General features: G+C 47.5%; 6 protein-coding genes across 30 annotated transcripts in view; 3 read left to right on the top strand and 3 right to left on the bottom strand.

The window, feature by feature from the left end:
- Positions 1 to 61: 61 nt before the first annotated feature.
- On the bottom strand, positions 62 to 8258 carry LOC6528897 (nidogen). The gene is made up of 12 exons (XM_002089893.4): positions 7657 to 8258; positions 5267 to 5746; positions 4411 to 5172; positions 3616 to 4269; positions 3096 to 3366; positions 2887 to 3032; positions 2417 to 2826; positions 2124 to 2281; positions 1339 to 1593; positions 1108 to 1282; positions 761 to 1045; positions 62 to 701 (listed from the first exon to the last, which is right to left on the bottom strand). Exons 1-12 carry the CDS (start codon positions 7885 to 7887, stop codon positions 446 to 448), a joined length of 4083 nt encoding a protein of 1360 aa, XP_002089929.3. The 5' UTR covers positions 7888 to 8258; the 3' UTR covers positions 62 to 445.
- Positions 1570 to 2313, top strand: LOC26535675. The gene is made up of 2 exons (XM_015199165.2): positions 1570 to 1722; positions 1781 to 2313. Exon 2 carries the CDS (start codon positions 1783 to 1785, stop codon positions 2086 to 2088), a length of 306 nt encoding a protein of 101 aa, XP_015054651.1. The 5' UTR covers positions 1570 to 1722; positions 1781 to 1782; the 3' UTR covers positions 2089 to 2313.
- Positions 8259 to 9982: 1724 nt separating the features above from the next.
- LOC6528896 (general odorant-binding protein 68) lies at positions 9983 to 11228 on the top strand. Its single transcript, XM_002089892.2, has 4 exons — positions 9983 to 10436; positions 10600 to 10713; positions 10766 to 10922; positions 10981 to 11228. The coding sequence occupies exons 1-4, from the start codon at positions 10323 to 10325 to the stop codon at positions 11190 to 11192; spliced, it is 597 nt and encodes a 198-aa protein (XP_002089928.1). The 5' UTR covers positions 9983 to 10322; the 3' UTR covers positions 11193 to 11228.
- LOC6528895 (cell growth-regulating nucleolar protein) lies at positions 10930 to 12252 on the bottom strand. The gene is made up of 2 exons (XM_039370950.2): positions 11230 to 12252; positions 10930 to 11174 (listed from the first exon to the last, which is right to left on the bottom strand). The coding sequence occupies exon 1, from the start codon at positions 12129 to 12131 to the stop codon at positions 11283 to 11285; it is 849 nt and encodes a 282-aa protein (XP_039226884.1). The 5' UTR covers positions 12132 to 12252; the 3' UTR covers positions 10930 to 11174; positions 11230 to 11282.
- A 258-nt stretch (positions 12253 to 12510) lies between these two features.
- On the top strand, positions 12511 to 15155 carry LOC6528894 (ribonuclease Z, mitochondrial). Its single transcript, XM_002089890.4, has 2 exons — positions 12511 to 13861; positions 13918 to 15155. Exons 1-2 carry the CDS (start codon positions 12637 to 12639, stop codon positions 14991 to 14993), a joined length of 2301 nt encoding a protein of 766 aa, XP_002089926.2. The 5' UTR covers positions 12511 to 12636; the 3' UTR covers positions 14994 to 15155.
- Positions 15156 to 15306: 151 nt separating this feature from the next.
- LOC6528893 (sorbin and SH3 domain-containing protein 1) overlaps positions 15307 to 27488 on the bottom strand; it is a 31411-nt gene continuing 19229 nt past the window's right edge. For 7 of the 25 annotated variants that reach the window (XM_039371282.1, XM_039371285.1, XM_039371288.1 and 4 more), the window contains 12 exons: positions 27314 to 27467; positions 27114 to 27234; positions 26757 to 26789; positions 26503 to 26571; positions 26295 to 26347; positions 26044 to 26222; positions 21839 to 25666; positions 17101 to 17434; positions 16929 to 17043; positions 16638 to 16844; positions 16346 to 16578; positions 15307 to 16204 (listed from right to left, as the gene is read on the bottom strand). In XM_039371282.1, the coding sequence (XP_039227216.1) occupies positions 16036 to 16204; positions 16346 to 16578; positions 16638 to 16844; positions 16929 to 17043; positions 17101 to 17434; positions 21839 to 25666; positions 26044 to 26222; positions 26295 to 26347; positions 26503 to 26571; positions 26757 to 26789; positions 27114 to 27234; positions 27314 to 27467 (5495 nt within the window). In that variant the 3' untranslated portion in view covers positions 15307 to 16035. Of the gene's footprint in view, positions 16205 to 16345; positions 16579 to 16637; positions 16845 to 16928; positions 17044 to 17100; positions 17435 to 20193; positions 20814 to 21507; positions 21607 to 21838; positions 25667 to 26043; positions 26223 to 26294; positions 26348 to 26502; positions 26572 to 26756; positions 26790 to 27113; positions 27235 to 27313; positions 27468 to 27488 lie in introns of those variants that run through there. The other 18 variants (XM_015198634.3, XM_039371295.2, XM_039371297.2 and 15 more) reach the window with 12 other exon arrangements.

Raw genomic sequence — 27488 nt, 5'->3', positions numbered from 1 at the left:
GTTTAAACCACTAGTTTTACGTGTGCTTCCTAAGCTAGAACTGGGTTCTTAAAAGAATGAATTTGGTTTTTCAGTTCAATTTAATTGTCGCCAAAGTGGGTTGAACATACATTCGGTCTTATAAAAATTCGTGATTTATGTAAGAATGTGCCTTTAACTGAGAGGTCTCAAGATGGTTACAATATGATTTTCTGAATTAACTATTGAATTAATTGTTGAACATTGGTTCAAAAAAACGCTTTTCCCAAACAATTAAATTCTGGCTAAATTTCTAGCTTTTTCTTTTTATTAATTATTCTTCTTTGAAATGGCACCCAGGCACTCCTAGTTAGTTAAGTAAATTTAGTTTAGTTTACTTCGATACCCTTCCGCGCTTTGGTTAACTTGATTTTTGTGTAATTGTATACGTATCGAAAAATAATTTCAGTTTGCATTTAACATAGAATTAGTAGCCGGGCGCCGGCACGGTGCATCCAGTAGAGGCGCTGGTGCACTTGCAGCTCTTTCCGGAGGGAGCCTGCCGGTTGACCAGGCAGAGCCGGGAGTCCGTGCATCCGCCGTTGCCGATCTGGCAGGGACTCTGGTACTGCGGGCAGTGCTGTTCCACGACGGTCATGCCGTACATCTTGTGGCTGCCAAAGAAGGGCGGCTGAATGGCCGTCTGGCGTGCTCCGAAGCTGTCAACGATCTCCACTTTTTTTCTACAAAAAGATATTCCTATTAGTATACCTTTCGGACTAAAAATATCCGAAGAACTCACGTGGTCCAGTCTGTCCAGTAGAACTGATCGTGCGTGAATGTGATGCCGAAGGGATAGGACAGTTCGTTGGAGATGGTGCGGATTTGGCGGTTTTGCGGGTCGATGCACTCCACCTTCTTTGTTCCGGCATCCGCGTAGCACACCTCTCCGGAGTTCTCGAGCACCACCAAGGAGTTGGGCAGAGTTACGGCATCCTTACCCAGCAGAAGCTCTCGACCAGTGCCGTCCAGGTTAGACACCTCGATTTTGGGTGATTCGCGGTCCCAGTCCGACCAGAACAGTTTCCTGGTAAAGCATACAGTTAGAAGGCAATTTGGAAAGGGTGATTAAAGCAGGACGACACTTACTCCCTGTAGGGATCCACGGCAATACCACGGGGGTTGACGAGCTGCTTATTGATGATTACTGCCCGCAAGGAAGAATCGTCCAGGCTGGCCACCTCGATGGTATCCTTTGCTGAGTCCGCCCAGTAAAGACGTCGCGAGATCACATCAATGGCAATACCCTCGGGAGATTCAATATCTGAGGAGAGTGATAGTTTTAGGCATTTGCTTCTGCCTAAAATAATGTTATCCTACCAGTGGTGATAAAGGGTCGCAGATCAGTGCCGTCGTATTTGGCGCTCACGATCTTCTTGGTCGAAATATCGCCCCAGTAGACTCGACCCTCTACACAATCCTTGTCCAGGCCAATGGCCATTTGGGCCACCGAGATGGGACGCACATTGCGTCCATTTAGCGGAACGCGAGCGATCATCACACCCTGGCTGACAATCAAGAAGTCAGAGTCCTGATGCTGACGCTCCTGGCACAAGGATCCATTACCGTAGAAGCCTGAAATGAAAAAGCAACACATTTATTAGCTAATAAAGAATACGGTTGATCGTAGTGCTCCTAGCTGCCTCAGTCTTTCAACTTTCCTTCCCGCATTTCAAAATTTCCAGCTTTCTGATAAATTAAACGGTAAGTTCCCTTCTATGGCTTATAGATACCCAGATATTTCAATTTGTGTTCCTTTAAGGGATGCGTCATACCCAGAAGGTGCTGACCAAGATTTGGCGTCCATCGGCCGATGGGCTTAAACTGAAATCGCGATCCTTGAACCAACAAAACTTCAAGCCCAGCATATCCGACGAGCCCAACAAGCGCCCTACGCACTTTCAGTCCATGCGCGAATTCTTTATGCATCCGCTGACCTGGGACCGCAACAACGGCTATTTCAATGTGGTCCTGGCTTTGTCCATTTTCGGATTCTGCTTCTTTAACTCCTGCGCCCCGTGCGAACAAAAGAGGAGTGGTCCTGAGGAGCGCACCACCCGCCCGCAGTGAGATCGGGGCTTCCCGCGAATTCATACCAAACTCACCCTGATTGCAGACGCAGACTAGACCGGAATTGGTCGAACGGCACTGAGCATTCATGTCGCACAACGTCGGGTTGTTCAGGCAGTTCTGCTCCTCGATGCACACGTATCCATCTCCCTTGAAACCAGCGATGCACTGACACCCGTAATTGGCCGGATCCCTAAAAATAAAGCAGCAGAAAATTATTATTTATATCTCTTCGTTTTATGACCTTGATGACCCAAGCTCAAGCTGAGTATTGGATATTGGAAAAATGTCAGTTGATTAAAAATTATTCGGTGATTGAGACCCTTACTCGGTAGGCTCGCATGTGGCGTGGATGCCGCAGTTGTTGAGGATGTGGCAGGACAGGGGCTTGCTGGTGCATCCTATGAGAGCATCGCCCTGATATCCTTCTAGGCAGTCGCAGTACTGGACGCCCTGCACCGAGTCCCACTTGCAGATCGCATTCGAGCCGCAGAAGACGCTGCCGCAACGTCCCGCTGGCACACAGCGATCACTGACGTCCCGCTCGAAGTCCGCTTGGCACCGGCAGACGCCGTCGTCGCAGAAGGCGTTCTCGCCACAATGCTCTGCGGACTGGCACTCGGCGGCCAACTGGCAGCGAAACCCATCGCCTGCGTAGCCCGCCTGGCACTGGCACTCCGACTTGCCCAGCTGCTCTTGATAAACGCAGTTGGCATGAACGTCACAGATATCGGGTCTCTGAAAGGGTTTCAAAGATGCTGTCACGGGGATTCATATTTAAGAGCTATAATAACTTGCAATTGCACACGAGTCGTCGCTGATTGGGTCGCAGTTGTATCCATCGCCTCTGAATCCCGGCTGGCAGGTGCAAACGTGACGAAGCTCCTGGGTATACCAATTGCATGTGGCGTTAGAGTGACAGTTGTCATCCACATCACAGGGAACTACAAGGTACAAATGTGGTTAAGTTATCCCGACGCCTTCAATCATTCCAATTAGACTCTCACTCAGATCGGCATTCCTTTCTCCATCGAATTCTGGCACGTAGACGCAGCGCAGGCTATCCTCGCTTAGTTCGTATACATAGGGGCATCGGCATTCCCCTAGAGCATTGCAAAGCGGATCCACATCATGCCTCTCAAGCAACAGAGGCTCGCAACGTCCGTTCTCCCAGACTTCGCCATGTCCGCAAATATTGGTGCAGGTGTAGCCATCGCCGTCGAATCCTTCGTGGCAGGTGCAACGTCCCTTGTAACAGTCGGCGTCCTTTGAGCAGCGCTGAATACGAAATGATGATACACATAATGAAAAGATGTGCGCTACACATTTACCAAAAATGTTGCCTACTGTTCAGCGCTCATTTCGTTCTTAAAGAGCACAGAATATTGATTTTTGGTATGAATAATAGTAATGATTTCATGTTAAACCCAGTAAAACTGATTTATGGAATTAGAGATGTTTTCTTCTCCGTGCTCTACATTCATGCAATTGCCTCATCGCCTTATTGAAATATTTTTGTTTACTCACGTAGCACTCATCGGGGTGTTGGGGCAACTGCTCCTCAGGATATGGATAGGGATCCGGATAATGATACTGATCACGGTCCTCCTCAGGCTCCTCTCCTCCTTCCCGCTCCTGGTCATGTACCTGGCCGGGATACGGGCTGGGATTGGGGTTTGGTTCAGAGGTGGGTTCAGATGTGGGTTCAGCTTGACCCTCGACTGCTGGCGGGTACTCAATGTTGTCAGCGGTGCTGTTGGTCAGGCAACGGTAGCCGTTGCCCTCGAATCCTTCGGTACAATAGCAGGTGAATCCGCCCTCTGTGTTGTCGCAGACAGCGTTCTTGTCGCAGACGTGTGAGCCTGTCGCGCACTCGTCGATGTCCAGGCAGACCTCCACTCCACGCTCGTCGAGCTGAGCAGCGAAACCGTGGTAGCAGTCGCACCGGTAGGTGTCCTCGTAAGGAACGCAAACCGAGTTGTCCACGCAATCGGCGGTACCATCGTTGCAGGCATTCGATTCGGGGGTCACGCCCACCTTGCTAATGGCGCCAATGCGCAGAGCCTGGTCGCGCTCCACATAGTCCAGATCTATTTTGGAGATCTTCTGCAGCACTTTGGTGGCACTGGGATCCGCCTCGTCATCGCGAAGGCAGCTGCGGTACAAAATCCTTTGCTCCACCTGCAAAATTCATCAAAACAAAATTTTAAAATCGTTTTAACAAATTATTTAAATTTATGGTACGGGTATTTTACCATATGCGGACTATTCGGCCCACCAAACGTACATTAGAATTTTATAAAAAGTAAGGACTTGGCCTACCTGAAGTCCCAACACACGCTGCTCTTCCGAAATATTCAGATTTAGGACCTGCACCGATTTGAGTTCTCCAGGTCTTTCGAAAGTGTACTCCTCCACGTAGTCGGGTAGGATTATAACTGCTTCCGATGACACTGCAGGAACCTCGCCATAGACCTCAATCTTCACTGATAGCTGATCCCAGTAGTTGAGGCCCTCAAAGGTCTGATTCACATGGAGATTCTCCCCAGAATCAAATTGCAAACGCGATACATGGGTGTAGACACCACCGGTCAGTTGGTATCCATTGGCTACACCACCCACCGACTTGGCGAACAGCCAGGGCACAGTGGTGAGCAGTGGGAGGACCAGCCGCAGTTGAGCACCCAGTTCGGGGGTCAGGGGATTGATGGTGGTATAAGTGCGACCTTCGCTGGTCACCACATACGACTGCAGCTTGGCATCCTCGCTGACGGGCTGCTTGTTCAGCTCTCCGGTCAAAGTTCCAGTCACTCGGATCGGTTGATCATTGGCCAGACAGGACTTTCCATTGCCATAGAATCCGGATCCGCAGACGCAGCAGTATCCTTCGGCCTTGTCGTGACACTCGGCCTTCTCGTGGCACTGATGGGCGTGAGCCTGGCAGCTCTGTGCCAAAGCGGGGGACTCTGTCAGGGACTCGGCATTGTCGGGAGTCCTCACGTTCTGTTCGTTCTCAATGGGAGCTACTTCGAACAGCCAGACTCCGGGCACTCCCAGGTTGGTGCTTTCGCTCAGGAAACGGGCCTATAGAAAGGAAATGGGGGAATTATACGAAAAACACCAACAAAAAATGTAGATAACCACTAGTTCTACCTTTTTAAATGCATATCACACTTACATTTTCCGATCCGGAACCGTTCAAGGTGTAGAAGCGTCCATCTTCAGCCACAAATCCTGCCTGGGCACGAATGTCTGGGAGACCCAATCCAGCTGTCTCGCCCTGCACCCAGTTGAGACCGCCATCCGGATAGATGAACTGCACAAACGTGCTCTGATCGTTGGCAATCAGTGCCACCTGAAAGGTATTCAGACGGTCCGTCTTGGAATCGAAGTAGCCCACATTGCGCCACGTGGCTACGATCACCTGGCGAGCCGCGAATTCAGACTGGCTGCTAAAGGCATAACGCACCAAACTGGAGGCTCTGTCGAGGATACTTGGTTCCTTGGACTCGAACAGAGAGATCGAACTGCCCTCATCGCTGAACGAGGTGTCCACGTTCGAGTAGAAGGCCGCTATGGAAGCATATTCCAGCGGAAAGGGCTGGTTCAGGTACTCGGGGAACTCGGAGTTCAAGGTGAGGATGCCATTGGTGTTGATCTGGGGAATTTAAAAAAAGAAGCATAAATAGATAATATTAAGGAGTTACATTTAAAATAACAATTGTCTTCGTCACATTTAGAGTTTACAAATGTGTTTATGGTGCTGAGTAGGAATATCTTTAAACATGGATCCTAATGAATACCTTGGGTGTTGTACAAAATGTTTTGCTACCAAGATTATTTTGTTAAGTGTATGGGAATAAGGAAGTTCCACATGGGATCGTTTGAAGTGGAAATACTTGGCCTCCATATGGCGTGGCAATCAGTGCGCCTTGTGAAGTGCTAACGGGCCACTTAACTCCTAATGGCCATTCGCCTGGCGGAAACAAAACAAAAACAACAACAAACCATTAACAAGGCGGCAAATGATCTGACGAAGGGATGTGCTTCGAGATGCATATTAATTGATCTGCTGCAGTGCCTCCTAATTGAGTCCTCGACCGACATCCGCCTAACGATCCGTCTAAAATTAGCTGCAACTCCATCGATGCAACAGGCAATCTGAATAAACAACCCGGAATGGGAGCACAGGTGTTTCCGAAATGCTTTCTTGTGGTTGCCGACAGGCCATTGCATAAATCATGTCACTCTGGTGGCTCCACGGGTTCCGTTCATCTCGATGGGGGAGCACGGTATGCCTGGAAATTCCGGCAGCTTGGCAGGTGATTTGTATGGATACCCAACTCTACATGGATATGCAACATGCCACAATGGATGCCAAATTGAGGTTGGGAAAGCAAACATCAAATACTTCGTTCCTGTTCAGCATCTTTTTCACACATGAGTTATTTAAGACTTGGGATAGCCTCAACGTATTCAAAATATTTAAAGTATTATTAAAATAGTTTCTGTTTTGATAAAGAGTGAGTGTTGCATTTCATACAAAAAGACAAATCCAGTAAGATTATACAGATTAAGAAGCCTAATGAAACGTCTTATTTAATTATCATTTTGACAAGCAAAAACACACAAGTAGATTTTGTTTAGTTATAATGTAATTAGGAATAGCCAATTCATATCCTCAAATGATCTTTTCATTCTGTTTTATAACAACAATATTTTGATATTTTTCTTTTGATGAAATCTAGGCTGACATTATTCTCACGCTTTTGCCGACTGTATTATGGACTATTTAGGAGTTTATTTATACCCTTTCTCAATGGATTCGACACCAGTCCGACCCAAGCGCTTTGGAGCTGACTACTGGCTCCTCCGGACTTTTTAAACAGTCCGCGAAGGAATTTCAATAAAATTTATGGATTTCTATGGCCATAGTGCTTGTTTTAGCCGTTCCGATTCTGTGCCGCGTGCTATTTCTCTACGTCAGACACATAAATTCAGTTAATTAACTAACTCAATGCAGAACAGATAAAAAAGCGCGTTCAAAAATAGGCGACACTCGCAGTATGCTCTCAGTTCGGAGAACTCATAACTTTGGCTGCCAAGTGCCGAAACCACTCAGACCCTCGGATGCCCGGAGCTCTGGCATCTGGCAACTGGCCAAGGCGGCAAAGCGACATCAATGGGTTTGGGTTTTGGTCTTGGACCACCCTCAAGTGGCTGCGGATTGTAGCTGCGGATGTACGCCACTTGGCGATTGGGACACCTTTCGAGTGGGGTGCGTGTGTGGAAATCGATGTGCGACCTGTCATGTTTTGCCGAAAATTAATGTCGCCTATAAATACGCGGCCATCACAACAAAGCGGGCTCCCCCAGAAATAGATGCATAGTAGTCTAGAAACTATTGAACCGCGTTGTGTTTGCATATAGATTGCCCCTTATCGACGCGGGCTTATCACCTCGTCACCCTGCACGCTGCAAAAATTCATTCAGTGCACAATCTTTGAGATACTTTGTAGTCTCACTCGATTCTGCATTTACTGAGGGGGCTATACCAGGGGTACTCACATGGAGCTGCTCGTACTGCTCCCCGTAAAAGTGAATGGGCTGCTCCAATTGCAGCACGATCGTCTCGCTGTCGCCCTTGGGCAAGAACTGTATGCTGCCCAAGGAGCCCTCCTCGAACTCGTAAAATTCCGAGGCGCGCAGGCTGTCCAGATAGTGCTCGAACTGTCCGCTGACCAGGATCAGCGAGCTGAGCAGCAGGCAGGCGATCAACTTACTGCCGAAGTTCGGCATTGTGGCGGGATATGGATGGGTCCTTCCTGACTTGAATATCTCTCTACTTCTTTGACTTTGACACGCGGGGATTTTACAATTTCGCCACAGACATTTTCACTCTAGACACAAAACCGAATTTCTGAAGCACTTTTGCTTTCGCCTCAAGTTTGATCCAAAAATATAGGCGGTTTATAAATAAAATTTGGTGGCACTATCTATTCGACGAGTATATATAGAGGTTTATGGCGTGTGTATAGTTTGACGGAATTTTGGAACTGTCACTCCAAGTGGCGGCCAAGCTCCTCTGCTTTTGCTTCTGCTTTTCTTTTGCTTTCTGCTTCCTGAGCACGAGAGCAAGGAAACCCGAACGAACTGCACGCCTTGCCAACAGATTCTCGACTGATTGGCCGTCGCCTCCGCGGTTGATTCTCTTCGACTCGGTGCTCATCCGTCCGTTACCATCGAGTATCTGTGTGAGCAGTGAGTCCGGAGTGGCGTTCAGTGTGTGTGGGTGAGTGGCGGAAAGCGAGAGTTTCTCTGGAGGCCCCAGATACCATGCATCTGTGCCCCGAATAGGATCCACGCACTGCATGCAGTCCGAACCAGATGCTGTTCGATTATGACAATTCTTTATTGATGTTTACCATCAACAATCGTCGTTGGCATGGGCACTCAGTTCGGAGAGAGTACGTAATTATAGCCAAATAAAATAATCAGTTAACAAAGGAATATTAGCATAAACAATGTGTTCATTAATTTGGTGATAAACAGATTCAGCATTTTATAATTGCAAAACAGCTCATACATATATTTCATTATAGCTATACCTTTATTGTAATTCAAATTCGGACACTTCACCATGAATATTGATTTATTTTTTTACACTCCCATTTATAAGTGAAATGTTTTTCAACTACAAAGAAAGGAGAAGACAATATTTTACGTGCACCTCCTAAAAAAGCTTTAAAAAAAATCGCCCTTTGATTCACGCTTCATATCCCAAATGATTTCTGTGCGTAGGTCTTCTTCTGCTTATTTGGATATATTACAATTCTGTCAGGTTAGACTTATCCAGGCATTTCGTTTTTTAAGAATTGCAGTTTTTAAATCAGCATATATAGTTATATATGTAAGTAATACGTTGTTGTGATATATACATATTTAGCAAAGATTCTCCTGAAGATTTACAATTAGCTGCAAACATATGATTACCTTGGATATCGAAATTAGTTATACGAAGAGAGTCTTCTAGGCCGAGCTTCCGCAACACATTGGTGTGACTACATAGATTGTTTCGGGAATTCAAATTCCTCGGAACTAAACTTGAGGCGGGCACGTGCCGCTCGATTGCTCTTGCCCCCCAAAATTCCCCAGCGCATGCCACCGTGAAGCGCCGCGCGGTAAGGGCAATGCGACTGGATACCTTCTCCACAGATAGCAGGCACATCGAGTCCACACGCATATCCACACCCAAGACATTTAAACAGTGGTGCTAAAACAGCTAAATTGGATTTTTTGGCTAACATTTTTTTTAACTCTGTGAAACCATGGCATTTGCATCGTAATTTGTCAGTTTAGTTTTAGAACAAACACTTGGTTTTAAATAAAACTTCAATTTAAATTAATTCATATTTACTGTGAGGCATAAATGAGGCAAATTTCAAAAAGTTTGGTTTCAACCTTTCCAAAAAATTTGGATACTGCTTGCCGATGACCAATCATTAACGAACAATTATTATCAGAAAATGTATGAAAATGTTAACTTTCAAATAAGAACTTATTTTGATATTTTTATAAGCTAATTCTTTTGATTTAACATCACTACTCTAGAGCACTTCCATTCTTCGGCAGGGTGTGTGTGCGGGTCAAAAATAAACAAATGGTAAACTTCTGAGGCAGCGACGCAACGTCTGCGCCCTGACTGATGAGGATCGGGTGCGGACGTGGAAGAGGAGGAGGAGCTGCAATCCAAGATGCAACTAGAACCAATGACGGGGGATGGGGGTCCGTCAGTTGGACTATTTATGATGTATTTCTCGGTTAATTAGTTGCAGCTGAATGCAGCGGAATGGGTGTGGGAATGGAATTGGGATCGGGAATGCTTCCGCATGCATTTGCTAGACATCATTCCAGTCATCTTCGCCCGACCAGAAGACCAAAGGAAAGTGCGTGGCTCAGGGCCCTGGTAATATTTGCTATATTTGGATATTGCGCCGCTTGATCGGTGATGGATGCCTGTGCCTTTTCATCATTTATCTTCGAGTGCAGCGGGCTAATGGAACGCTGCACCCGGCCAGACTGTTGGGCCATTTTCGGGTGGAATAATTAAAAACGTAAATTAAGCCCCAAATTAAAAGCGATTAAATGTCACGCAAAATTACACCTCTAAAGCGAGCATTCAGTTATAAAAGCCGCTGACTTCTAAATGGATTTACCCCTGGCATTGCGAAAAAATGTGCTTTCAACTGTTCGCATTTCTGCTCCTCCTTCTGACCGTTTGGGTGACGGGCAGAAGTACTCCATCGGAGTTGGATGAAGACTGCGAATTGAATTCTGTAGATACAATGGTGAGTCGTAGGCTTCAGACTAATCAAATCAATGGAAAAAAAGGGAGAACAAAAAAAACGAAAACTAGAAGAAATTAGGCCAATAAATAGAACTGTTTCAAATTGAGAGCCACACAATGAAATCGTCATATAAAATGATGATCGGCACAACTTCTTATTGCAGCATGATTTCTGCTGCGACCTGCACGATGAGAGTCCCCAGTTTAGCGATTGCCAGATGGAATGGCACGAAAAGATTCAATACCAGACGGATGAAGAGGAGCAGACGTACATGTTTGTGAGTTCAGTTGAGGAGAGTAAACAACTTCCAAACTAAAATGCTTAATCAGTGCACCGCAGAGTGCAGTTTCAACAGTACGCACTTCCTAGGGAAGGACCGCCGTTCACTGAACCTCAATGAGGTAAAGGAGCACTTGGAAAGCGACCTGGTCAACGATTCGGATATAGAGCTTCTCTATGGCACCTATGTCAAGTGCGACAAGCATGGTGTGCATGTTGTGCGAGTTGTTTATTAAATCATTTCTAAATGAACTGCCCTTTGCAGCGCTCTCACTGTTGCCGCACAAGGGAGTGAAAAAGATGGCCGGACGCCTCTCGTACCATGGCTGTCATCCATATCCCGGGCTGGTCCTCGAGTGCGTGGCCAACGAGATGATCCTGCACTGTCCCACTAAGCGGTTCCGTCAAACAGCCCAGTGTGAAGAGACCCGCAATCATTTGAGGCAGTGTATGCAGTATCTAAAGTACAAATCCTAGATGTGGGGTTAATACATAGGCACCATTTGCAGCTTACACGTTTATTGTCCTTTGTTATAATTTAACTATGACTAAAGGTGGGATATTCGGCTAGCTAGCAATCTTGACTAAATCGCCGTCTATCTGCAAGGAATCGGCGAGCTTTAATTGCTTTAAAAACCGTTTCTGAAACTTCTTGGCCTGTTTTTCAGTCAACTCCTCGACGGACAGATGCTTAGAATACTTCTTAAGCAGCTTTTTACGAAGTTTTTCCAGGAAAATGCCATCCGATTGCTTAGTTACGATTTTAGTCAGGTGAGAGGCCCAATCGAAGTCGCTCGTAATGCCATTGGCGGTATCCTCGCTAGCAGCATCTTCTGTGGCCTCCACTTTGGCCTTTTTCTTGGGTGGCGCCTCCTCCTCCTCGGCCTCTGCCTTCTGCTGCCGCTGTATTTCCGCCACCTTCTCCGCCTTGGCCCTTGCCAGCTCCGTTTGCTTTGCCTCCTTCATCTTGTTCAGTTCCTTCTCGAGAATATCCCACACCTGGGTGGCCTGATTGCGAGGCATGCGCATGCAGTTTCCCACAAAGTTCTCAAACTTGGCCTTCTTGCGGGGCACATTGTCGACGCTCTGAAGCTTCTGAAAGGCGGATCGAACGGCCGGAGTTAGATTGTACTCGCTGCTGTCAAGGATCGATCGGATAATATCCATCCAACTCTCCTGCTTCTGAGCATTCTTGTTGCGCGGCTCCTTCGCGGCGAAGCCCTGACTTTGGCTGGCGTACTTCTGGGCCTCTGAGATGCACTTGGTGTGTGCCACGTACTCCTCGCCGTAAAAGTCCTTCAGGCAGTCCATGCAGGACACGTTCTTGTCATTGCCTCGACAGCGCATCTGGTAGTGCTTCTCCACCGCCGGTTTCTTTACCGACTCGCCGCAGATGTTGCACGTGAAGAAGACCATGGTGATGCGGTATTTGATCTCTTGTTTACCGAGGAATCCTTAAAATTGCAGGTGATTTCGGTTGAATTTAGCGCCGGCTGAGGCCAAACAAAACGCACGTGGGCATTAGTGTGACCACCGCCAGTTCGGGCCATAAATACCGCAAATGCAGTGTTGCCTAATACCGATTTCAGGGATGCAAACAGGCACTTCTAAATTATTTGATTATTTAATATTATGTTTAATACTTATTTTTCATTTGAAATACTATTACAAATAGATCTTGAAATTTAGAATAGACAAAAAGCTTATTTCAGTAATTTTTAGTACAACTAACTTATTTAATTCCCTTGAGTATTTTTGACTATCGTCCTTTTTCGATGTATCGCGAGCCATCACTAATCGCAACAGCTGTTCGTAGACACACGTTGCCGGGACTGACGAAATTGGTGCGAATGATTTCAGCGAAATTCCCGCTTTCCCCGTTTCTTAGTAAACCGCGATTACAGACTCCGAAGACATACGAATGTATTTAGTGAAATCAGCCGGGTCGCCGATCTTAAGAACCTTGCGAACGCTCACAACTTGTAATTTGATGTCGGCACCGATTGCCTCGGCCAAGGATCCCTTAACAGGACCACGCTATGAGCGGGAACCCAATGTGCTTAGGAAAAAGCTTGCATCCGTGGTGCCGGGAACAGTGAATTTGCAGGTTCTGGGCTCTGGCGCCAATGGAGCCCCTGCCGCTGTTTATTTGTTTACAGACCAAGCACGCTATCTCTTTAACTGTGGTGAGGGAACCCAGAGGCTAGCTCACGAGCACAAAACCCGACTTTCACGCCTGGAACAGATTTTCCTCACACAAAATACTTGGGCAACCTGCGGTGGGTTACCAGGGTTGACTCTGACCATCCAAGATGCCGGAGTGCGTGACATTGGACTCCATGGACCGCCTCATCTCGGTTCTATGCTGCAATCAATGCGACGTTTCGTGGTGCTAAAGAATCTCCAAGTGCGGCCAAACGATTGCTCTGAGGGCGCATGTTTCGAGGATTCCATCTTGAAGGTGGACTCTCTGCCCCTGAACAGTTTGGAAGATCCGACGAAAAGTGTGATAAACTACATTTGTCAACTGAAACCGCGAGCTGGCGCTCTGAACCTGGTCAAGTGCGTGGAGCAGGGTGTGCCGCCAGGCCCTCTTCTGGGACAGCTAAAAAATGGCAAGGATATCACACTGCCTGATGGGAAAGTGGTGCGATCAACAGACGTCACCGAGGCCAGTGAAACTGCATTGTCCTTTGTTTTGCTGGATGTGCCCAGTATGAACTATTTACCAGGACTTCTTACACACGGCAAAAGGCTCAAAAAGTTGGGCGAGGAGAAGTTAACCGAAGTGGCCGTTGTGGTGCACTTCACGCCTTATCATATGTCCTCTCGCCAGGAGTACAAGGATTTCGTAGGGGACAATTTTTCAGCGGAAACCCAGCACATATATTTAAGTTCTCCACTAAACCAATTCTCCGGCTATGCAGCCGCCCATCGAATCCAACACCAACTGCATCAACTGGCACCGCAAGTGTTTCCACTCCTTGGCGAGCAGCTGTCCTGCCAGAGTCAGACTCTCAGTCTTAACCTTAAGAAAACAAAGTTGGACGAGGACGATTCGAAGGAGAAAACTAATGAAAATGCTAACGAGGCAGAGGAACAGGGTGTAGTCGCCATGACAAGCTTTCACCTGAGACCGAGAAAGGGTGGGTACTATTTTGTTCTTAATTTTCAATGCTATAAATATTTTATTTTTCTGAAGGTCTGGATCGCACCCTTGAGTCCAAGCTCACACCAGAGGAGTACGTTAAGGAGACCCATAACGTACCTGGATTTATGGAACTATTGACCAAATTTAAAGATGAGTATAGTTTCCCTGACAATACTGCCGATAGCTACCCGAAAATCATTTTCCTGGGCACAGGCTCCTGCATTCCCAATAAGACGCGCAACGTAAGCTCTATTCTGATTAGGACTGCAATTGATGCCTACGTGCTGTTGGATTGTGGAGAAGGAACTTATGGCCAGATTGCGCGGCTCTATGGACGCGAGAAGGGGCAGCTAATTCTTCGCCAGCTGCAGGCGATTTATGTATCACATTTGCATGCCGACCATCACATTGGATTGATTGGTCTGCTTCGAGAAAGGAGGCAATTAGAACCAAGGGCAGACCCATTGATTCTGCTGGCTCCTCGCCAAATTGAGCCGTGGCTGGAGTTCTACAATCGGGAAATAGAAACCGTGGAAGATGCGTATACTCTAGTGGCCAACGGTGAACTGCTAGCTAGTCCCCTAAGCGGTGAACAAGTTAAACCTCTAGGAATTACGTCTATATCCACATGCCTAGTAAGGCACTGTCCAAACTCTTTCGGAATCAGCCTCATTCTGGCAGCAAAGCCCAATAGCGAACCCGTCAAGATCACTTACAGCGGCGACACAATGCCATGCCAGGATTTAATCGATCTGGGCCGCGACTCCACCGTTCTTATTCACGAGGCAACAATGGAGGACGACCTGGAGGAGGAGGCGCGGTTGAAGACGCACAGCACCGTGTCGCAGGCTATTCAGCAGGGTCGGAATATGAACGCTCGTCACACTATTCTCACTCACTTTTCACAGCGTTACGCAAAGTGCCCGCGATTACCGAGTGATGAAGATATGCAACGAGTGGCAATAGCGTTTGATAATATGGAAGTTACTATTGAGGATCTGCAGCACTACCACAAGCTCTACCCCGCTCTTTTCGCGATGTACGCCGAGTACACGGAAGAACTGGAGCAGCGGGCTGTCAAGCGGGAGCTGAAACAGGAGCGAAAGCGTAAACTGGCAGAAACGTGAGAGCCGGCAAGTTAATCGGATGATCAGGATAAGTTATTCAAGGAGTTACTGTTAATATAATATCAGAGATGAGTGGTATTTGTTAAGTTTAAATGTTATTTCTTGAAACCATAAAACTTACCCCAAATACCAGTTGGAAATATATTGATTTTATATATGCAATTCATAGAGCACATTTGCTTTTATTTGTATATGCTTGTGATAATTGCACAACACCGTGCATTTAGGGACTGTCCTATAAGAAATCTTTAAAAATTATTTGTATTGTTCTCCCAAAATTCAATTCATTCAATAAAAATATTTTATAATCATATTTGTTTTTAGGTTTCTTCTTTATTTACTAATTTCGCTTGCAACAGTGTCTGTGTAATAAACGCTTTTTGTAATGATTTTAAAATGGTTTCTGTTGGTTCGGACACGACAATATCATAAATAATATTAATAATTATCAATAGTAATTATCCACTTTGCCGACCTCGCAAGGGCACTTGAATCTTAGCACTTTGAAACATTTTATATCGTATTAGTCATTTAAATTCCAACTTTAAGGCACTTTAGTTCAACGGTCTCTTCAGTTTCACAATTGATTTTCTTTTTTGGAAATTAGCTGTGACTAGTTAAAATTAGTAGGTAAACGACAAAGTATATATGTATGATCTTAATTAAGGTCCTTCGATATTTGGTGTGTGTTTGGGTGATCGGGGTGTCGGAGTGTGGGAGTGGGGGAGGTGAAGGGGACAACTTTTGGTTAATATTTGGATGTCATAAATAAACGAGTTCCAACATTGATAATAATTAATGCTCTGTTTAAAAATAAATAAATAGGTTTAAATTACGGCAAACCGAAAGCAGCAGAATTAGCGGGATAAGAATTATTCAACAACAACATAAAATAATCCAGTAAAACCAAGTCAGAGTTAATCATAGTTAATCAAACTGCCTTTGCCCCGGCCACGCTGATTCCTCCTCGTATTAGACTACAAATTCATTAAGATTAGGCACGAACGCCGCTCCGGGGGCTGGTTCATTGGATCGATCTCCTCTAGGCCCTTTCCACGTAATTGCCGGGGAATGTGCCGAAACAGCCGGTCCTCTGTGAGGTGCCCACGAACCATCCGTCGTCACACTTTTCCAGTACATGGACCACATCTCCCTCGAGCAGTTCCAGTTCGTCGGAGTTCTGTGGCCGATACTTGTACAGTGCGCGGTACCTAAAGTAGATCTCAAATTAATGATTGGCTCCAAAAAATTTAAACTCTAACAAAGATGTCTAGAAGTATGCATCAGTGTTATTTACAAGTTTTGAAACGTGATGCCCACTTTTAAACAGATTGGGTAGGTGGACAACTCACGCCAATGGTTCGGAACTGGTGTCCACATGGAGGGCATCCGTCTTGTGCAGCGTCCGCGTTTCCTTAAGGATTCCGTTCGGTGGCTGTGCTCCATTTTGCGTCAGCGTATTGAACTCATTGTTGATGTTTGTGCGCAGCACGTCGAGATTAGGCCGCAGATTCGTGGTGCTCTGGCTGGTAATCACGGTGGTTGTTTTGGCCGCAATGTCCTCAGCACCAATATCAGTAAGTACCTTTACGTTAAAGTGAGATTAGCTTACTGCAGAGATAGATTGCTAGGCTTAAAACCAACCTCCACGTAGGAGCACGGGAAGATGCCCTTCCTGTTAGCAATCTTGCCCTCGAACCAGTTGCCATCAACTCGGCGTGTCAAAGTGACCAGTTCGCCCTTGTTCAAGGAGAGCTCGATGCCCGACTGGGCCTGGAAGTTGTATTTGGCACGGGCCTGGCCCTCCGATGGTCGCTTGGATGGCGTACGGGCGCCGTCTCGACTGACAATCTAGAATGGTTAGATTGGTTGCATTTGTTATAAATAAGAGTGTCAGATAAAGATCGGATCGCGGCTGTCGAGGAATTCACTTACCTCAACATAACTGGCTGGGAGCAGTCCAATCATGGCATTGTGCTCGCCCTCATACCAGTTGGCATCGATCTGCCGCCTGATGTAGATGGTGTCGCCCTTGCGGAAGGATAGCTCCCTGAAAAGGTCATAGATATAGTGGTGCTTGGAGGAATCTTGCTCAAGGGCTACATACTTGGAGGTCTGTCCCTGGAAGTTGAAGAGAGCACGGGCCACCGTCTTGGGGCCCACCAGCGACTTGAGGGTCACGTCCGTAGGGAAGTCATCGTAGCGATTAAGGGCGATGGGCGACTTCTGCGACGGGGTGAAGTTGTCCGTGTGGCGGCGCGAATTCATGTCCTGCAGCTCCTGTAGATACTTTCGACGGCGCTCCTCGTGGTAGAGCTTCTGCATGTGCTCCGCTTGGCGAATGGCTAGTTCCTCTTCGGACAAGTTTTGGCGTTGCTCATGCCTGATGGGTGTCTTGAAGTGGATGTTTACGTCTGTGGCATAGTAATGATTGGGAGACACTGTTCAGATGAGAGACACAAAGTTGCAAGATGGGGTTTCAGGCTCAAGCTTAAGCGATGCGTCTTCGTCTGCCTTGGTTTCCCAGGCAACCATATAATCTACATATATGCTTTTGTTTACACTCATAGCTCGATTACCGACGAGGTTCTCAGTGAGATCTAGTCGCCGCCCCTCCTAAACAAATTGATTGAACTACGACCTATTTTCTCCGAGTGTACTCGCTGTTTACCCTACAAACGGCAATCTCTTGTCGCCATCGTAGTTGTCTGAGTCGTAAGACGATCTAACCGCAAATCGTCGTAACGCCGCCGCTTCTGTTACGAAACACTGGCTTATCTGGGAGTCGGGTGCGCGTACATATCAGTCTGCCAATTGGTAGGCAAATAAACAGCCAGCACATCGCCCCACTTGGTACCCCCGACCAATAAAAGTGGCAGTCCACATTCTCAAATTGAATGAAGCAGCTTTCTTAAATGGAGAATTAGCTGCAATTGAAGTTAATGCTCGTTAGCTTAACAATCTAATGTCTGGGGTCTGAAGAGGGAACTGAACTCTCAGTGTCTTGGAGCTTTAATAAAAAACCTGACATCGTGATAAGACTGCTTCGAATTTTCATGCGAGTCCAGCGAAGTAGCTCATCGCCTAAAGTATCCCAGATTCATTGCTTCCAATTGAGACTGCAAGTGAATTGCGCAGCACGCGGTTAACTGATTAGGAAAGAATGTAGCTTCAGCATCTATTGGCCTTAATCGGAAAACGTCAAGGGGAAAGCCTCAAGAGAATGATGAGGGACGGGTGGAGGGGGAAGGAGAATGGTGGGGCAGCTGCACAAATATTTTCACGGCAAATAAACCATGAGCCGCAAAGCTTTGTCTTCGCACAACAACAATTAACAACCACTTTGTACGTGCTGTTTACGCCAAGTGAAGAAATGGAAAGAGAGGTTTAATTGACATTCGGGGGATTGGGATTTTCACTTTCACTGATTCGCTGCGGCATATTTTGCCAGCGTTTGAAAGTGCTTGCACAGAGAAAAATCGCAGTGCTATCAATGTGATAGTGTTATCTTTTCAGTTATACAGAGGTTTAACTATCAAGGTGATTCTATTTGTAGCACTTTCTTGGTAGCATGTGTTATATTATTAACTTATCATAGGATATTTTAAATAAAGGGGTATTCTAAATAAGAAAGCAATCAAAAGCTGTAAGCTCGGTAAATCGGATTATAAATCACAATTAAGAACACTTTGGCTATAATTACACTCCCTGTTTGGAAAGCGTTGCCTATTTCGATCATTTCTGGAGACACAAACACGCACACAAAATCACAATGGCTTTTCAAGGCTTTTCTCGCATTTCACGCTCAATTATCTTTTTAAACGCTTTTCTTTACTGTTTTCTTCGTTGAGCGCTCATTAGTCTCATTAGTCACTACGAGTATCAATCAGAATCTAGAATCGGCTTCGAAGCCTGAGGCAATTCTCTGATAAAGCTGAGGAGATTCGGCGCGCAACAACAAACAAGCTCGCGCTTCACTGAAGCCGGAGAAAGGGACGGCGAGAGAGGGGCGGAAAGAGAGGGAGAAGGAGAATAGTGATCGACTTTACCGTAGCACGCGTAGCGCTCAACTGAAACCGAAATCGAAATTGAATGGGGACCCCAAGGCAGCTAAGCAATATAGGGAAACAGAGCGGGAGAGCGACAGCTGGAGAAGACGAGACAGAGAGGGAAGACCAGAAGACGAAGCTTCGCGTCGACGTCAAAGAGATTTCGATTTCGATTTGGACTCTCTGCCGGGTGAGTAATTCCCAGAGATAGCTGCGTTCGTTTTACTACAAGTTCCGTTTTCTGGCGGCGCCCCCTCACGTTTAATTGTTGTTGTTGGTGGTGGTGCAGTGGGGTGTGTGAATTGCTCATTGCTGGCACAGTGGTTCAGAGCGGAAATATATTGGTAACTTTATAACGCAACGGGAAAAAAGGATTGTACAAATTTAACTATTTATATGGGAACAACTGACTTTCTTAAAAAAACACTTAAGGAACAAATCCAGTTTTTTGGGCGGTATAGCCAAAAACGTATCGAGTCTACAGATTCTATGGCAGAAACGCTTGAGACCCACGGCTCTGTGTAATTGAAGTGGTGCCCAATGTACTTCACATTACTACTTCTTTATCTCAATCATATAGCAGTAAAAAGCTTTTTCTGGCATCTATTTTTCAAGCTTTTATCAAAGACTTTGGCATTGAAACGCGGGGAGTGCGGCCAAAAGCTGGTCTCTCTTTTGGCCACCTCTCTGCGCCAATCTTAGGCGACCCAGGTGATAACGAGTTTTTACCTTTTTGCAAAAGAAAAACCGTGAGAAAGTGCGAAACAGGAAGGTCGCTTAGTCAAATGAGAAAGTGCAAAGCGAATGGAAAGGCGGGAGCTGCGAAGGGGTTCAATCGATCGCTTGACTTTCTTTTATCTCACTGTGGGGCTCTATCGTAGAGAAATAGTTTGAACAAATTTTAGCCACTTAAGAAAAGTGTTTATAAAAGTGGCATCTAATACCAATATTCAAAATGTACGAATAAAAAAAATTAAAACGAGAGCAAGTTAATAACAATGACTACTTCTGATGATATTGACTTAAGATCTCTTCAACTACAATAAGGTATCTTCTTGAAGACACAAAAGTTTCGATTAAGAATCTTAGTCAGTGCAGCATATCCTAATCTGATTATCTAATATTGTGAAGATTTTAGGCTGGATACTAACTGCTTGGCCACCGATGTTGCAGGTTCTGATATTTCCAATGCTGCAGCTGTTGCAGATGCTGCTGATTTTGCTGCTGCTGCTGCCACAGGAGCAGTGGCATGGAAGCTCCAATGGCATGTTGGTTGGCCAAATAGGCCTGTCGTTGGTTGGGCTGCGGAGTGAGGGGCAGTCCCACCACGTGGTAGCCACCTGCACCCGGAACACCTTGGTAGTTCGAAGGGGAAGGTGGCCTTGGAGGTGCGCATTTTTTATAATCGTATTCCCGACGATGTATCCACAGGATTTTGCCACAGTTGGGTATGTCGCAGACGTTGTTGTTGCCATTGGTGGCAGTGGTGATGTTGCCGGCGTTACGAATGTTGCTGCCAGCCCCACTGCTCTGTGGCCTTTGCCAGGGATTTTTATTAATCTCCGGGGTGTGCCACAAGCCCTGTGGCTCCGGGAATGGCTCATCCTCCAGCTCCAAATCGTTGCAGCTGCGATGCAATTTCTGTCGCCAGTGAACTGCCTTGCTCTTGGAATAGCTGGAGGATTTGCTGCGGTGTGGCGCCAGCGTTTGGTGGATCATATTGCCGCGGTTGCATAAGACATTTAACTGGCAATTATTGCGAGCGCAGCTCGAAAGACACGTTTTTTTGGCACGGAAAAGTGAAACTGACTAACGGCCGCGACAGGTATGTGTTCCCGAGTTTGTTTTGTTGACGGCATCGACTTGGCCATGGCAACGCCAACGAACTGCAGGCTCGCACCGGCAAGGTGAGCCACCCCCAGCGAAGCAGCAACAACAAGGGCAGAGCCACCACCCGGACAGGCGGACAGGTGGGTGGTGGTTAGGTGGTTAGGTGGTTAGGAGGTTTGGTGATTCGGCCGGGTGAGCTAAGCAGGTCAGGCCCGTCCGCGTGGCCGGCATTCTCATTGGAGATATCGATTAATTTGGTCAACTCAGCCACGGCGCGCCTTCAAAGCGAAATTGCACCAATTGCGGAAATTGCCGGTCGTTGCGGTAGTAAAAATGCTTTTAGCAAAGGTCAACGAATGACACTGGCTTAGTGCGGAATAGAATGGATATAATAAAGGTCCTGCCTATGATAAGCTGACCAGCTAACTAGTTTATTTGGAATTTAATCTGGGCAAAATTTAGTAAATGAATTTTCAGGTATTTAGTAGATACCAAGATTATACTTTGAATGGTTTTAAAATATTTTTCAAGATTAAATTTGCTTGGCAAGTAGGGCTGGCCAAAATATGTACGATTCCGTTACTTCTTGCACCATTTTGGAAAAGACAGGGATCACCTGCATTATCGTCACTCACCTGATCCGTCGACTGTGTCGGTGTTGTACGGGAAATCGTAGGAGGAGAGACCCTTGACTGGCGGCTGTGGGGGAATGGGGGGCGCGTTCGGGTCGAGATCTGCGCCAACGATTACAGATAAGAGACGAGTAAAGGGATAATTTGGAATAGTTAAGACCAATGGGGGAGTACCCAACAAGCAGCAGCTAGCTCTACGAGATCTACTAGATCAGGCGACCAACGAAGCGTAAGTAGACTATCAGGAAGGTGAAGAGTTGCCCTGGTTCATACCCTGATTATTCCCATGGAGTCCCCAACCACTGCTCCCTAAAAAGTCGTACGCAATAATCACCTTTAAAGGTCACAACGGCAGTCTTCTTGAGGCGCTCTAAAGTGCCACTATCCTTGGATTTCTGATTGCCGTTCTCGGCACCATCGGGAACATATCTGGCCTTGGGACGATGCTTGTTGGGATCGAATTTCTGGTTTGCGAAGATGTCCTTCATGCAGCTGGTTAGCCGGGAGCTCAACTGGTGGTTATGCGACCTTGCTGGTCGAGGTGGTGATGTGGAGCTCGCCCTCACCACTCGTTGTAGCTTCTTGGGCAGGTCCTCGGGTTTCGTCGGTTTCGGGTGCTTGTGAGCCACCCAGTCGGCACTAAGGTGAGGGGATATGTCGTGGACATCCCGCATATCCGGATGCGAGGTGGACAAATAGCTCTGGGTCTGCGGCTCCGGTGACTCGTAGCGCATCCTCAGACGCTCGAAGCAATGGCTGTTGCTGCTAACGCTCCTCGTGGGACTCGATCGAACGGGAATAGGTAGTTCTCTTTTCAAGGCCGCTGTCTTGCTGATGATATCGATGTGGGGCATTAGGCGATCCTGTGCGCTTCGCAGACGTCTTCTTCCGCGTTCCGGCGATGGCGTGGCTGCCCTCAACTCGAATTTATGGGTTAACCGGGGCACATCCTCCTTCGACACCGCATCCGTAACGGTGTCCGGGGCGTCTTTGGATCCCGCACTCATTTCGGGATCGCTGCGCGCCCTCCGCAGCGAGCTAAGCCCAAAAAAATCACGCCGCTCATTGGATGGCTCCCGGGATTGTTCGCCGGACTGCTGAATGCTCTCGAAGTGCTGACGCATCTTTCGCACCTCGCCGGTGTACACTCTCTGCAAGTAGGAGCTGGAGCAGGCGGAGGCCTGCGACTGGGGCGACAGACTGCGCGACCGGTAGTAGGAATCCGAGTAGAGCTCAAGACTGCCGTCTCCGTGATCCGGTGATCCGTTCCCAAAGCTGATAAGCTCGGTATCGTCGGGCGGACGGTCGGGCGGGCTGTGCAAGTGAAAATTTACCCGGGCCGCAGGACGCTCCCCAAAAACGCCACTCAAGTCGGTCAGGGAGTTACTCAGTTCCTGGTGGTGATGAAGTTGCCTGGCTCTCTGACGTTCCTGCATGTTTTGATTGATGAGTCGCATAACCTCAGCTTCGTCAGGCGAGGAGTCTTCGCGAGCGTGGTAAATGGTTTTGGGCGGCTCATCGAACTGGCGATCCTCGAAGTACTGTATCTTCTGGCTTATGTCTTCGGCCGGCTCGCGAGTTTCAACTTTCAGTTCCGCTTTTGGCGGTGGCTTGGTCTTAACCTCCTGACTTGGCGTGGGCTTTGGTCTAGGTGGCACATCCGGCGGTTTCGTCAAGGTCAACTCAGCATTCTTGGCTGCAATGGCGCCACGGGTTTCTCTTGCCACCACCACCGGAGATTGACTGCGAGTGGAGCGAGGCAATGACTGATTTGATTGCTGTTCATCTCGCTTACGTTTAACTGGTCCCAGTAGCTGATCCTTGGAGATGGTGGAGTTGCAACGTACCTTCAGACCATTTGGACGCGAGCCCTTTTCCACGGTTACAATATACTGCTCTTCGACGGCAGGAGCCTGGCGATTCCCCGAGTAGATCTCGTTCAGCTGCTGGGTTATCTTCTTAATCTGATCCTTGGACAAAGTGCTCACTAAGTCGTTGTCCAAGTGACGCTCCATATCGGGTTCAGCCGAGGCCTGGTGCTCCAGACTGCAGGCCAAATCAGCCACCGTGTTGCGTCTCCAATGGCGATGAACTGGCTCCGACTGGAGCTGCTGCTGCTGCCTGAGAATATTCAACTGCTCAAAGTTTTCGCGCAGATCCTCCACAGACTTCTTCTTGGCAACCAGTGATTGGTCGGCGTCTTGACGCCACTTAATGGAGTCTACATCCTTTGAACGGAAGTGAAGATCCCTTTGCTTTTGGTCATCTTGTAGCTTTCCAACTAAATATTGCAGCTCCTTTTCAGCGCGTTCATGAAGTCGGACTCGGCGCCACTCATCAAAGTCCAGGTGTTCAGCATCCTTCCTCAAGGGATGAAAGCTGCTGGAGGACGTGGCCCTTTCCAGCTGACCCACTCGCTCCAAAGTGCTGTAGAAGCGATTCAATTCAGTGAAACGCTCACAATTGTTACGATACCGACAGCTGGGACTATGACGTTCCAGGTGAGTCAACGAAGTGGCACTGTGGGCAAGCTCTCCGCATTGGTAGAGTCCATTCGATGGAGCTGGAGTAGCTCTCTTGCGCTCATCTGCGCTGCTAAGGCTGCTAGCCCTGGCCAAGGACTGCTCTTTGTCCTTGGAACGCAGGCTATCGATGCGACGACGAGATGGCGATCTCACCTCCCGGCTGATTTGGGGCACCCTAACCTCTCGAGTGGGCGAAAAGCGACGCTCCTGGCTCAATTGTGGTGATTGAGGTCGAGCGATGTCCGTTACGGTCACTTGTTTCGGTGGACGCTGCTCCTTGCCCTCATATTTCCACACAAGGTCCTCGATACACGGTTGCTGGATCGTATGACTCTCGAAATCGCACACATCCTCCGGACAGAACTTGTACTCCTGCGGCAAGGACATGGCCTGCTTGGCGTTGTAGTCATTCCAAAAGTTGGTTTTCTCTCTCACTGATTCGCTGTAGGAGTGGACAGTAACTGGTGGTGGTGGCTTAGTAGTAACTTTCCCAGACTGACGCTTCCTTGGCACGTGACCTTCGCTTCGACTGCTCTGGAGTGGAACCAGCGCTTTAGAAAGTGATCCTCTAGACCTCCCAACATATGTCTTGGGTGGTGCTATGGGCACAATTTCCTGGCGCACCATAGAGTCAATGGAAAAGGTGGAGTTACTCCTCGGCAAGCTGTCATTAGATCCGTTCTTTTCCTGGCCCTTTCCTGTTTTCGAGGACGACTTCCTCAGCGACCGAGTTCCGCAATCCAAAAGCGTCTGGGGTCGCACCTGCGGGAAGCACATGGTCTGCCTTGTGGTAGTGCTCACTGTAGTATGACGAAGTCGTGGCAAGGACTTGCTGCGTGAGGTCGCATACGAACGCACTGCCTCCCTCACCTCTTGGGGGGATTTCAAGGAGGGATCCCTTAGTATATTGGTACTGGCCTCAAAGTTGGTCCGATTAGCTGGCAGCGTGTTCTCCAGCCGCTTTTTTTCCTCAGCGAAGCTTCTTTCCTTCGATATGCTTCTACCAAAGGCCACAGGACTTCGGCTGGATTGACGAAGGGCCAGAAGACGAGCGGGGCGCCTACTAGGACTCGACGACCTCAAACGCGATTGCTGCTGCGGCTGCTGGACCCGACGGGTGAGTCGGGTCTCCTTGGTGGCCGTCAGAGTTTGCAAAAGCGTGGACACCGCTCCCGCCGACTTCGATCGGCAAATGGGCTCACGACGGGAACAACTCGAAGTGGCCACCTTCCGCAGGGTGATGGTAGATACCCCAGGGGCAGTTCCACTCGGCGGTTGAAAGCACTGCTCATGCCTGGACTTTGAGGCGGAGCTTAGGACTCGCACTGTGCTCTTCGTGCAGCTCGACTTTCTGTGCGGCGGCCTTGGAGGTGGGTCATCCTGTTGGGACACTTGTTGCTTTTTGCTCAACGGAATGAACGAGGGCAGATTCTTCGAAAGCTGGGAAAACATCTTCGCGGGCTTCTTGTCTCTTTTCGTGGTCAAGGATTGGGGAGGTGGAGGTGGTGGCGGTGGTGCAGGCGGTGGCGTTACTGCTTTTCTCAGGGGTTTCACTTCTTCTTCCAGCTCCTTGGTACTGACACGAATCTTTGTGAGCGTGGGTGTGATCTGTATGAATTCGAACTCCTCCAAAATTTCTTGGGGATGGCATTAAAACGGATTTGAGATTAGCCAGTGGCTTCTGTTGTTTCGGTGGTGCCTGTGACAGTGCCATAAACGGTGGTGCTATTTTATTTTTATTTGATTTTTTCTTTTAGGTGGAGCCCGCCTCTTTAGGGGCAGACAAATACAACTTCAGGTGAGCAGTGATTGTGGGTGATGGAGATACAACCAGGGCAATAGGTGGCAAAGAGGTTAAAGTCTTAAATAGTTTGGTGTATAAAAGATAGACCTTGGAACCAACACCGTTTGCAGGATTAGTGAGTAGATAGCCCAGCGACTTACGACTATGTTAAGTATAAGATTAGAGCTACGGAAAAAACTAACCCAAAACCCAACAAAGTGTGTCACTTACCACGGGGTTTCTCGGGCGCTGGTTTGCGGAAGCCGAGCAGGGGAGGTTCTCCGCCTGCCTGGAGACTCTTGTAGGCCTGCTTTTGTTCAACGGGGCTAAGGGGACTGCTTACGGGTACCTCCTTCTTGCGGAAGACCAGATTGGAATCGCTAGTATACCCGGATTCCTTGGCCAAAGCTCTGAAAAAATAGGAAAGGAATGGAGGTTATATCATGAAATCATATGAAGTTCAAGCTAGATTGCTTGCTTACCTGGACAAGTTACCTTCTGTGTACAATGGCGATAGTTTCGATTGTTCTAGACTCTGTTGGAGGAAAAGAGAAAGTATATGAATGAGCATTACTTTAGACACAAGGATACAACTGGTTCTATTAGTAGCTCTGGTGCCTTTTGCAATGATTCCTGTCTCGCTTTCATAAATCTGACAGATCGATGGATATTCTGTCCGGGGAAACTTACTCCGATGCCGTCGAATTCGTCGACGAACTCTATAATAATGCGCGGGATGCGAGTATGCTCCCTAAGCCACTTTGCGAAGGATATGGATCAGGCATTTTGGTAGGCGGTAAATGGTAGGCAAGGAAAGATATAAGAGTAAGCAAACAGTTGGGAACGGTTTAGTTCACGTTAGACAACGGAAAACGGTCTCGAGTAGCTCAATCGGAAGGTAAATTAACTAAGACTAAATCTAGATAATATAGTAGAGATCATACCCCGTTAAAGATGTCCATCACTTCGTCCCACCACTAGAATTGTGAATAGAATAATTGCTGTGAGTTAGAATATTTGAGGCGATCTGAATGACAGATTATGGGTGGTGAATGTGAATGCTTCATGGTTATGGACCCGATAAGGGCTTGATGGGTATTATCGGGGCGGTGTCGATGAGCTGGGCAATAAGCTAATAGTGATCGGTGCTGCGGACAAGGCCAGTAAAGTAGTTCCATTGAGCAAATACGACTGATTGCTTTGCGTGGGTTAAAAATTATGGTGGTGAAGTGATTTGTCCCAAAATAGTGAGCATTCGGTGACACTGATGAAATGTGAATGTGAATGTAAGTGAAACTTACCTCCTTCTTTTCCTTTTCGGAAACTGATGAATGACCTGTTGTATAGTTCTCGATGCGTCCTGGCTGATTCTTATACGAGCTTTGCGCTGATTTTATGGGATTTGGCATAGTACCATACAACCTACAACATAATAGGCAGGTATTCGATTAGTAAGGTCCATTAATACGATTACATTGAAAATATACTCGTAATGACTCACTTCTCGTCCTGGGTTAGGTTGCGCACATTGACAGCCGAGGAGACGGACTGAACACGGTGCGGATTCTGGGTGCGGTACCTCACCGTGGAGTAATCCGAATCGTAGTTGGGTTCGGGCTCTGAGACGTATCCGTTGCTCTTGTACGACGGACGGGCTGATCGGAGATAGAAAAACT

This window comes from Drosophila yakuba, chromosome 2L, assembly GCF_016746365.2.
Source record: "Drosophila yakuba strain Tai18E2 chromosome 2L, Prin_Dyak_Tai18E2_2.1, whole genome shotgun sequence".
NCBI lineage: Eukaryota > Metazoa > Arthropoda > Insecta > Diptera > Drosophilidae > Drosophila > Drosophila yakuba.
This window is presented reverse-complemented; position numbering and strand designations above follow the sequence as displayed.